Source organism: Macrobrachium nipponense, chromosome 27 (genome assembly GCF_015104395.2).
Source record: "Macrobrachium nipponense isolate FS-2020 chromosome 27, ASM1510439v2, whole genome shotgun sequence".
NCBI lineage: Eukaryota > Metazoa > Arthropoda > Malacostraca > Decapoda > Palaemonidae > Macrobrachium > Macrobrachium nipponense.
In genome coordinates, this window is record NC_087216.1 from 25,377,171 (window position 1) to 25,389,644 (window position 12,474).

Below are 12,474 nucleotides of genomic sequence, written 5' to 3' on the forward strand. Positions count from 1 at the left end.
GTCATAACTCATTCCAGTTTCTCATTCCTGTTCCAAATAACCTCATTCAAGACAGCTATCTATGTGGTGTTGCCATGCAGAAATTCAACATGCACTTCTGTCACAGAATGCATCAAAATGAAATCAGATTTGCTTGCTAAAATACCTTTTATTTTTTTAGCCAGACATAATTGACCAAGGGCATATTTTCAAACGAGGTACGTTCATTACATAATTCTACTGACATTTAAAGTTAATAACTCGAATATTGTTTTATTTTTAAAGGAATTTCGTTCGTACACCACCTGTTATTTCCTACACGATATGAAACCAGAATCTTAAATGTTATTAAGGATTTTCCAATATATTTTTCTAAGTGTAGGTAGACGCTAGTTTCTTACTTTTTGTAATATTTTGTAAGAAAAAAAAATAAACATGGAAAATACAAAGATTATTCATCTGAATGATAATATTTCGCTTCAAAAACCTCTAATCTAAATGTCATTTGTAATTTACAATTACCCACAAGTATCCTATATTCTATTTACAACCAAAAATTATATTAATCTTTTAAAGTCATTTTACAAAGCAGCATATTAGAATGTTCAAACATGTCATGAGTTAACTTAAGTAAATAGGTTAACATTTTAACAGGTTAACTCATTTCCTTAACTCCTAAAAATATATATACAGTAGCACCCCAACTTTACGGACAATTTGGGGGAGTCTGGCCTTTGCTGATAAGTAACAGTCCGTTACGTAAACAAAGGCTTGATCTTCAATATTTTGCAGATATCTCACTTCTAAAAGCAATTCCACGTCGTTTCTAACCTAAATTAACAGCACCACCAACATGCAGTAAATGTACCTCGCTGTCGAACTTCTCAGGTCCAAAGGTCGTTTATTCCTCACACCGTTGGACTGTGGAACTTCCAGCCTCCCAGAGGAAGTCGTGCAACTGAAACTTTAGCCTCCTAGAGGTATAAGTGCAACTAGAACCCCAGGAGTTCAAGCGAAGGTGCAATACATTACTACCCTAATACAATTCTTGCATTTTAATACATTTTTTATCTATTAATCAACTTCTTAATTTATTCTTATACTTTTTCATAATTGGGGTCTTCTTTCTGTATTTCCCTTTACCTCCTTTTGCTTCTTCCTAATGAATTAACATCGTATTCTTTGGAGGCTTGAAATTCAAGACAATGGACCCTGGGGGCTTGATCCATATGAATAGGTTTCATCTTCTAAATAATAACAATAATAATAATTAGCATTCAGTATCATATCCAAAATGATAACACATGAAAAAATAATCATAATTTAGTAGCTGATAATCACAGCAGTCCGCCAAGTTAAAGTGCTACTGCATATACTTAAGAATGTCTCTACACACCATGCATCAACACACACCAACCAGTGCCAAGTGAAGAGCAGCAGTGCCACTTACCTCTCCTTATCCCAAAGGTGGTAGATATCCTTTTCCAGGCATTCCGAGGAAATGTTGCAGCGTCTGCAAATCCACAAGCAAGCATGCAAGTGATGGTGCTAAAAAGTACATACTTTTTACTCATGCTTTTTATTTTTTTCAACATATACTAAGGGCAAAGGGACATACTTTTTCTAAGACATAGCAGAGTTTCCTTCCCCCATCCTGCATGCTGAAGGAAGGGGAGGGAGGGAGGGAGGGAGGGAGGGAGGGTGGTAGGGTGAGAGGGAGGGTTTTCCTTGTGTCTATAGGGGTGATTAGACCTTTGTCAGAGTTCAGGTTTATTTAGAGGAAACAGAATGATTTACACAAAGGAAATAGAAAGGGTTATTTGGAGACTGGGAAGAAATAGAAAGTTTATTAGGAGGAGTCAGAAACTTTTACTCAGAGGAAATAGAAAGGTTTACTGAAAGCAGAAAGGTTTGTGCCTAAAGAAAATTGAAAGACTTATTTGGAGAAAGTGGAAAGGTTTAGTAAAAGAAATTAGAAAATTTTACTTGGAGGAAGTATAAAGGTTTAGTATTAGAAAGTAGAAAAGTTTACTAATAGACAGTAAAAATGGTTACTTCTAAGGAAAAAAAAACGTTATCTGAAGGAAATACAGACTTACTTGGCAAAAGTAGAAAGGTTTCCTTAGAGTAAGTTAGAAAAAGTGACTAGAACGAAATAGATAAGTTTACTTACAGGGGGCAGAAATGCTTACTTGTGGGAAATGTCAAGATTTACTTAAAGGAAAACAGAGAAGAAAAGATTGAGGAGAAGCTGATTGGCTGTCGGTCAGTCTGGTGGACAGTAGATCCAGTTACCCAATACACATGAGGGAAGACCTAGTTAAACTATGCTTTCAAGCAAAACTTGAATTCATCTGGCACCTAGAAAGCATAGTATTTTATCTAAATACCTTCACAAATAATCTAATAGAAAATCCTTGAAGGGAAATTACAACATCAAGACTCATGGGGTGCCAAGAGGTCTCCAGAGCCCATTTAGGAATCAATTATATTTCTGATTTTATCACCATTAAATTATCTCCATTTATATCTGGCATTTGTGAGTGAGGTTTCCTTTTCCTTTAGACATCGTCTGATGTCTAAATATTACAGTCACAGATTCACCTAAGGTTTAAACATTACAGTTATAGGCTTATGCAAACTAAATATTGCTATAATGACAGTTGTAGACTCATGCAAGCTCTAAATACTGCCACCATGGATGTTGCAGTCATAGGCCCACCTGAGGTCTAAGTGCTGCAGTCATAGACTCACTTTAGGCCTAAATATTATCGTCATACAGTAGAGTCACCCGAGGTCTAAATATTGCAGTCATAGACTCATGCCAGGTTTAAATATTGCAGGCATAACTTTACCGAAAGCCTAGATCTTTCTGGCTCATTTTTAGCTTAGGTCCACATTTCCAGTGTATATATTATGAAATCAAATTACTTTAAAAAGAATGGAAATAACACCAAAAATAAATGTACTGCTGATTCAATTGATACCACGATTCCCTTCAAGGATCTAATCTACATTTTATACCAAAGTAGACAAACTCCAAATGGTCAGCCATTAGGTCAGGAGATGACCTACAATGCCTTCCTCTTCCAAACGAGAAGGTAAGCTAAAAACGGATTTATAAAAGACACGAAGTTTTAAGTTCAGTCAAAAGTCAGTGGATCCATCCACTCATAAAACTTTAAGTTCAGTCAAAAGTCAATGGATCCATCCACTCATAAAGCTTTAAGTTCAGTCAAAAGTCAATGGATCCATCCACTCACAAAGCTTTAAATTCAGTCAAAATTCAATGGTTCAATCTGCTCACAAAGCTTTAAGTTTAGACAAAAGTAAATTAATTCATCCACTCACAAAGCTTTAAACTCAGTCAAAAGTCAATGGACCAATCCACTCACAAAGCTTTAGGCTCAGTCAAAAGTCTAATTCCATAAACTCATAAATTTAGTTCAGCCAAAAGTCTACGGATCCACAAATCCATATAGTTTCAGGTTAATACAAAACTCTACTTGTAAACAAATTCATAAAGCTTTAGGTTAATTCAAAATTCCACTGGTCCAATAATTCAAAGAGCTTTAGGTTAGATCCAAAATCTACGGGTCCACAAATCCACAATACTTCGGGTTAATACAAAAGTCTACGGATCGACAAATCCTTGAGGCTTTAAGGTTAATTCAGATATCTGCGGATCCACAACTCACTGAAGCTTTAGGTTAATTCAGATATCTGCGGATCCACAACTCCGTAAAGCTTTTGGTTAATCCAGAACGTCTACGTCGTTTTACGGAAGCTGGCTATTCGCAACTTTAAGAAGCGGAGGGTAAGGGGTTTAACTACTCAACCAATACAACAAAACGCAGGTAAGATAATATGAACAGAAATGGTTTCCTCTTAATTGTGGAGCATGCAACAGAGGGGGTACCGGAAGGCAAAAAAAGGACCCTCTTTCTAACCCTCGGTGATTCGTTCTCCTTACCTACGAAGTCCTGAACTAATGTAGAGAGAGGTAGTAGTGGACAGTCAAAGGCCCCACGTGTGCCAGGTGCAGAGATTTTTGGGAATTAGAAATCAAATAATGCATATTCTTTGGGGGGGTTTCATAATGCAATCTACTTCATTCTAACATTCTAGAGCAAGTCAGTAAATGGTCAAATGATATGCCAGGACTGAATAGTTGATGTGGCTGATGCAATCTAGAAAAGTAGTTGTTGAGTTAGTAAAGGATGTGACATTAACTATAGATGTCAAATACTGTGCCATCAATTAGATTTCTCTCTGGAACTAACTAAGACATTTGGGAAATTGGATTATGATCTTTACTACTCAAAATAGATTTGAAAACTCTTCTACAAGACTCTTGGTTGTTTTGTAAATTACCAAGAATTAGATTATCATTTATATTCCTATAGTTTTAGGGAAAAGACTTACTGTTAAAGAATTCTGTCTTCTTAAACTACACCACAAAGTTAATATTATACTGTGAAGATAAACGGATGAGATTTTTCCCAGCTTACTAAATACCTGTATATTAAGTGTTATTTCACAAACTTAACTACTTTAAACTTAACAATATTCAAATTCACAGATCCTATAGAGCAAATAGTTGACAAAACTCCATCCCTCAGCAAATATTTTTAACAATTAACCAAATATCAACATAAAAAGATAGACTTTAAAATGACTAAGCAATACAAATGACAAATCCTAACCTAATAAGGAAGAAGATGAATTAAAAACTCCAAAATAAAGACTTACACAGACTCGTTGACTGCTACCATCTCGTAGGCGTTGTCCCAGTTGTAGAAGACGTTGTCAACGAACTGTTGGCCAGCGCTTCCAGCAATGATGGTTCCTTGGTATGTTGGGTCTACAGCGATGTTCCTGTTGGAAGTGCACATAAGGGTGTGATGGTAAATTGGCAGAAGGATTGAGCTTATACAGAAAAAGTGTTGCATTTTATATGTAAGTTTTCATTCCTATTAATGATTCTGTTATAATTTTGATATTATCTTCTGTTTACCTCAGTAAAATGATTTACCTTACTGCCCTACTTTTTACTTGTCAATTCTTTTTCTTTACTTGACTTAACTTGACTTGACTTACATTGCTGCCTGACCTCATAATTTTCACTGATCTATACCTTCTTAACATTGATATATTTTATATATATTGTCTAACATTTTCTTCTCTTTGGTAAGATATCACTGTACCTCTTACAGCTCAAAATTCCTGTGAAATACCGTCTTTTCTTCAACCACAATCTCGACACTTCAGAGTTAAAAGTACCCCATTTCATAAAACCACAGGACCATAAATTCCAAAGGATTCTTAACCTCGCCATTCAATGTTGCCAAGCGATTTCCGGGCTCCGTTCAACAACGCTACACGCGTCACATAAAACCACTATTTCAGGATAAATGTCGACGAACTTTGGAGATACAGATAAAGATATAGATACTTGATCTTATAGTATATGAACTTTTTATAACTTTATATGGTGTAAGTTTTATTTTTTCTTGTGTCAAAATGAAAAAACACTTATTTCAAAGCATCCATTTGAATCATAAGGTCTTGACAACATTGGAAAATCCTTCATAAAGTTTCCACTACATATTGTCAATATTATTATAAAGATTACTAAAATATATAAAAAAAAAAACTCAGTTATACCTAAAGCTAGTCACAGAAAAAATAAACATTTGCTTCTTGAAAATCTATAAAAAAAAATTATTTCTAGTTATAAGAATCTTGCTTGACAAATATAAAAATGAAAAGAAAATATAGGGAAAAATTAAATGTTGGTATGACAGCAAAAGTTTCCAAAAATACTGCCCTACCCAGACAGCCTACGAATGGGGAAATAAAGAGGATTTTGAAGAAAAGGTCACAGAAAAAGAAGAAGAATAACAACAATAACAACAACAAGATGAGCAAAGCAGAAGAACAAGAACAAGAAATAGTAGGAAGAAAGCAAAAAGAACAAAAGGTAGAGGAACAGGCAGAGGAACCAAACGTACAAGGACAAGAGCAAGCAAAGGAACAAGACGAGAACAAGAACAAGAGCAAGAACAAGACCAGTAAGAAGAACAAAAAGTACAACATGGTATATCGTCCCTCCCAAGAGAGATATAAGCTACGTAAGAACAAGAAACAGAAGAACAAAAAGAACGAGAAGAACAACAACAAAAAGAAACAAGCAGCAGAAGAAGATCAACAACAACAACACCAAAAACAATGTATATCGTTTCTCCCAAGATGTAAACCACGAAAAGAACGAAAAGTAGAAGAACAAAAAGAACAACAGGGAGAACAAAAAGAGCAACAGCGCGAAGAACAACAACAACAACAACACCAACAAGGTATATCATCCCTCTCAAGTGACACATACGTAACCCCACGTACTTGGCTAAGCTGTTATGAGAGGTCGTCTGGTAGACTGGAAGGCGAACCTTCTGGAAGCCGTAAATATCCAGGATGTGTCTGCCGATATTGCTGTGGGCGTAGTTGTGGGTGAACACCGACACGACCTGCAGGAGCGGGCGCGTTATAAGATCGGCGAAGGACGCCGTAATAAGGAGTAAGGGAGGGGAGGGGAGGGGGGTTTTATATTTTGGTTTCATTTTGTTGGGTAAATGGGGTATATTAATTTTATTTTTTTAAGGGGATTTATGTTTAGTTAGAGTGATTCTCTCTCCTCTCTCTCTCTCTCTCTCTCTCTCTCTCTCTCTGAGCTTATGCAAAAGATTCTGTAGCTGACAAAAACTCTCTCTCTCTCTCTCACTTCTCTCCCCCCATGATACTTAATCGACAGTATGCAAAAGTTGCTTTAACTGACAAAAAAACCTCTCTCTCTCTCTCTCTCTCTCTCTCTCTCTCTCTCCAAGATACTTATCGGAACATTATTTGCAAAAGATGTTTCAAATGAACACCCACAGTGTCCTCATTTTGGGAGGGATAAAAAAAAAAATTATGACCTGTACCTAAAAAGAGCCATAACCCTCAACTCAAACCCACCCCCCAACCCCTTCCCCCACTCCTTCCCCCCTAAAACTCTCTCTCTCTCTCTCTCTCTCTCTCTCTCTCTCTCTCTCTCTCTCTCTCCATGATACTTATCGACATTATGCAAAAGATGTTTCAAATGACACACAGTGTCCTCATTTTGAAAACAAAAAGATATGATCTATATTAAAAAATAGGCATTCCCCTCCCCCTTCCCCCCACCCCCAAATCTCACCTGCCCGAGCGTGATGACGTCATGGTAAGGCGAGAAGGACCAGCTGAAGTCGTTGTAGGCGATGAGGGCGTGCTGGTAGGCCGAGTTCTCCCGCGATTCGATATGGAGCGCGGGCCAGTGGAGCGTTCCCTCGAAGAGGTTGTTCGTCACGTTGGCTTGGAGCTTCGTTGCGGCTCCTATGGAGCCGGCGAGGATGTACAGGCCCCCGGTGTTGTTGCGGACCAGGTTGTTCTGTTTTTTGGGGGGTACAGAAGAACAACAACATGACGATGGATGGAGAAGACGAAGGAGTTGTGGTGGAAGGCTTCGTGGTTTGTAGATGGTTAGGGTTGTGAAATGAGAGGGATGGAAGGAAAAGAGAGATAGAGAGGGAATAAAGGAAGGAGAGAGAGAGAGAGAGAGAGAGAGAGAGAGAGAGAGGGGCTAGCTACCTTAGGCACCTAAGCCTAACAGAAATTGATAAAGTTTAAACTGCTTCTCAAGTTCACGTGGAAGTGAGAGAGAGAGAGAGAGAGAGAGAGAGAGAGAGAGAGAGAGAGAGAGAGAGGAACTTCTTGAGACAGAACTATAACAACTGGAAATAAACAAAAGTCATGTAAATATACAAAATTAGGCCCCAAAACAATAAATTTCGTGTGATTCCCAACTGACCTTGAAGTAGACATCCTGCATATTCTGAAGGTCGAGGTGAGGGCCGCCCTCGTGGTGGTGAAGTTAGCGTAGAGCTGCCTGCCGTTGTTCTCGATCCTACTGAAGGAGAAACACACCCAGGGGTTCACCTCCCCCGCGGTGGCGGCGAACACGGCGCCCCCTACGTTGTCGTAGAACTGGTTGTACGTCAGGTTGTGGAGGATGTTACGATCTGAAATGAGTTGTGACGTAAAACATATTCTTTCATTTATGATCTTAACAGTCCAGTCTCCAAATATACAACAAAGTAATAATATATAATAAAAATAATACTCTTCAAATATGCAACAAAATAATATCAAATAAAAAAATATTCTTTCATTTCTGATCTTAACAGTCCAGTCTCCAAATATACACCAAAGTAACAATATATAATAAAAATAATACTCTCCAAATATACAAAAATATCAAATAGAAAAAAATTTATTCTTTTTTCATTTCTGATCTTAAAACAGTTCCAGTGCGGTCCGCCAAATATACAACAAAGTAATTAATATACTAATAAAAATAATACTCTCCAAATATACAACAAAATAATATCAAATATAAAAAATTATTCTTTCATTTCTGATCTTAACAGTCCAGTCTCCAAATATACGACAAAGTAATAATATATAATAAAAATAATATTCTCCAAATATACAACAAAATAATATCAAATAAAAAAACTTATTCTTTCATTTCTTATCTTAACAGTCCAGTCTCCAAATATACAACAAAGTAATAATATATAATAAAAAAATATTCTCCAAATATACAACAAAATAATATCAAATGAAAACAAATTCTTTCATTTCTGATCTTAACAGTCCGTTCTCCAAATATACAACAAATTAATAATATATAATCAATAAATAGTCTTTAATTTCTGATCTTAACACCCATATCTCCAAATATACTACAAAATAATAATATAGATAAAAAAATATTCTTTCATTTCTGATCTTAACAGACCAGCCTCCAAATATACAAAATAACATGAAATCAAAAAATATTCTTTCATTTCTGATCTTCAGATAAACAATAAAATAATAATATATAATTAAAAACTAGTCTTTCATTTCTGATCTTAACAGTCTAGTCTCCAAATATACAACAAAATAATAATATACATAAAAATTATTCTTTCATTCTCTCATCTCCCTTGTACCAACCTCATCTCACATTTTTAATGCACAACACAGCAACGTGTCCTTTTAATGAAGGCTTAAGCAATTCATAGCGATGGCCCTCTGGCCATTTCTTCGGCCCGATGAGTCATTACTCGTCATTACTCGCGAGTCATTACTCATGTGAATGGGTAGTGATGATCAACTGGTCATTACCGAGAACGATGGCAAAATGGTTTCATCACGGAATCTTTCTTGAAAGCGGCGTTCGCCACTTGTGAATCATTCTTTTAATTATTTGATAGTGATTTATGTTTATTAATTATTTATTTATTTATTTTTATGTTAGTTTCCCCTTGACGTCACGAAATTAACGAAAAAGCTAAGAGAGGGTTGAGATGGTACGTCCCTACCCTGAGGGACATTATCAAATAGTGTTTACCTTTAGTCATAGCGTATTTCTCTACCTGTGTGTGTGTGTGTGTGTGTTCTGGGGCCGGGGTGAAGGGATTAGGAGGGAGGCATGGACACAGGTCGTGCAACCTCGCTCCAGTAAATATACATATGGCAAAACCTTTCCCCAATTCACTGGTTCCAGTCACTCACCTCGGATCATAGAATTTCTGCCAGTGTGTAAGTCTATGTATGTGTGTGTTTGGGGGGGGGTGGGAGGTTACGTAGGTAGGGAGCAAGGATTCATTCCTCAATCCTGTCCAAAAAAAACATTAAAAAATAACCTCATCTCCCAAACTCACTGATTCCCAGATCAGAGATGGGCAGGGTGACGATCTCTGCGGTGAATCCCATGTCCCCGGAGGCTCCGGTCGCGTGCAGCTCGATGCTGAGGCGCGTCCCTTCGGTCTTGAAGAACCTCATGTGGTTCCCGCTGTTCATGTGGATCTCCGACAGGACCTGGGTCGTCTGGTTGTAGACGTCTCCGTCGTATAGGACGATCCTGTCCGGCAGCATGGGATCCTCGGTCGAGTTGTAGAGGTTGAACTGTAGGAGCCTGTTTGACAAAAAAAAAGTAGATTTTTATTTTTAATTGTCATAATTTACAACTTTACCATTGGACTTCATTATTGTTATTATTATCTACTATAACTTTACCTTCCTTTTGCTGGACTTGGTTATAAGTTAATACAACACTAGGCTGTTGTTTTACAAACTGGTAGTCTTAATAACCAGGAGAAAAAGTATTGTTGAATAGGCTAAAATCAAGGTAGAAAATCACCTCCTATGCATTTCATACATATTATTAATGTTGTGTTATATATATATATATATAATATTATATATATATATTATATATATATATATATATATATATATATATATACAAATATATATTTAACATCAGTCGAATGTACAAACATGCATACGTATCTATGACACGTAAGTATACATGTACAAGAATGTTATACAAATACACAGGTGTATACTCTGTATAGCATCTTAGGTATGCTATACAGGAGTATATACGTTAGGTTTATATTCTACAGGTGTATAGACGACAGATATACATTCTACAGGTGTATAACCTACAAGTTTATATCCTACACATAATATACAGGTGTATATTCGTTACGTTGATATTCTGCAGGTGTATAGACAACAAATGTAACATTCTACAGGTGTCTATCCTACAGGTGTCTATCCAACAAGTTTATATGTATACTATACGTGTGTATATTCGTTAGGTTTACATTCTACAGGTGTATAGACGACGCAAAGCGTAACAATTCTAAGTGTTCTATATACAAGGTTTATTACTAGTATCATACAAGTTTATTTACTACGATATTCCTATTACAGGGTGGTATTAATTTTTGTTATATTCTACAGGTGTATAGCTGACAAATGTAACATTCTACGGGTGTACATTCCACAGGTGTACATTCCACAGGTGTGTACCCTACAAGTTTATTTCCTACGTATACTATGCAGGTGTATATTTGTTATATTCTACAGGTGTATAGACGACAAATGTAACATTCTACAGGTGTCTATTTTCTACAGGTGTCTATCCTACAGGTGTGTGTCTCCTCACCTGAACCCGAAATTCTTGACGTCGAACACGGACGAGAATATCTTGACGCAGTCGACGGGCCTGTTGTCGTACTTGTAGTAAAGGACGACTCGCTCCTCGATGACCAGCTCCTTGGTCGAGTCGCAGATGTCGACCATGCCGAACATGTGGTAGGGAAGCCGCAGGTGAGTGAGGGGGAAGAAGGAGGACTCCTCCGACTCACGCGTCTCACCCGTCAGCCCCATCAGGGAGATTCCGAAGCCCAGGTTGTTCTGGAAGCTGTGGAGAGGAATTAGTGGGGTGGGTGAGTCTCTCTCTCTCTCTCTCTCTCTCTCTCTCTCTCTCTCTCTCTCTGTCTCGTCTCTTAGAGTCGAGGTTCTATCTTCTCTCTCTCTCACACACACACACAACACACACACAAGCAAAACTACACACTCACAATTTCACACAAACACACACTCTAACTCTCTCTCTCTCATTCTCTCTCACTCCAAAACACTGTGCCACTTTCTCTCTATCTCTCTTTCTCTCTCTCTTTCTCTCTCTCTCTCTCTCTCTCTCATGCATACACTCATAATCTCTCTCTCTCACACTCTGAAACTCTCTCTCACACACAAGCTCTCTCTCTCTCTCTCTCTAGCTTTCTCTATCTCTCTCTCACATGCACACACACAATCTTTCTCTCTTACACATCAAACTCTCTCTCTCTCTCTCTCTCTCTCTCTCTCTCTCACGTGCACACACACTCATAATCTTTCTCTCTCGCTCTCTTAAACTCTCTCTCACACATACAAACTCTTTCTCTCTCTATAGCAAATGCTATACAAATTCCAGCACTGAGTTAACTCTCTCTCTCTCTCTCTCTCTCTCTCTCTCTCTCTCTCTCTCTCTCCCGAAGACACTCACGTGTTGTAGAGCATATCGAAGGCGTCCGTAGCAGACACAATAGTGACCCCGTCGTGGGCGGAGTCCTTGACGGTGACGCCCCTCAGGGCGGGCGTCTCGTGGAAGGACATGATGGCGGGGGACTTGTCGTTGTGCAGGATGCCCGCGCCCCTCACCTCCACCCACTCCAGGATGGAGCGGTGGGCGGAGAAGGTCGTGGCGCCGTGGACGAACGGGTGGGCGTGGGCGTGATTGGGGCTGTTCGGGTCGTGGATGCGGTTGTAGACGTCCAGGTGCTCGAATTTGTGGATGGAGAAACCTAAGGGCGGTGGAAAGGGGGGAAAGGGGGAAGAAGGGGGGAGAGATGGTGGAGTCAGTGAGTATCATTGTGGCTATTAAAATCATTGATTCATGAGTCATTATAATTGCATCTTGTTGGGTCAGTGAATCGTGAGTCGTTATAACTACGAGTCACGACTCACTGAGTTTAAAAAGTCCACAAAGATGATGAGTCGTGACTCACTGGCTTAAAAAAAATCCCAGTGAGTCTT

At 38.2% G+C, this 12,474-nt stretch overlaps 1 protein-coding gene across 1 annotated transcript in view; it reads right to left on the minus strand.

The window, feature by feature from the left end:
* LOC135200940 (protein bark beetle-like) overlaps nt 1-12,474 on the minus strand; it is a 129,355-nt gene that overhangs the window by 19,199 nt on the left and 97,682 nt on the right. The window contains 9 exon segments of the mRNA XM_064229714.1: nt 1,430-1,492; nt 4,732-4,857; nt 6,379-6,503; nt 7,211-7,441; nt 7,862-7,902; nt 7,905-8,072; nt 9,765-10,018; nt 11,060-11,317; nt 11,945-12,239. Coding sequence (XP_064085784.1) covers nt 1,430-1,492; nt 4,732-4,857; nt 6,379-6,503; nt 7,211-7,441; nt 7,862-7,902; nt 7,905-8,072; nt 9,765-10,018; nt 11,060-11,317; nt 11,945-12,239 — 1,561 coding nt within the window.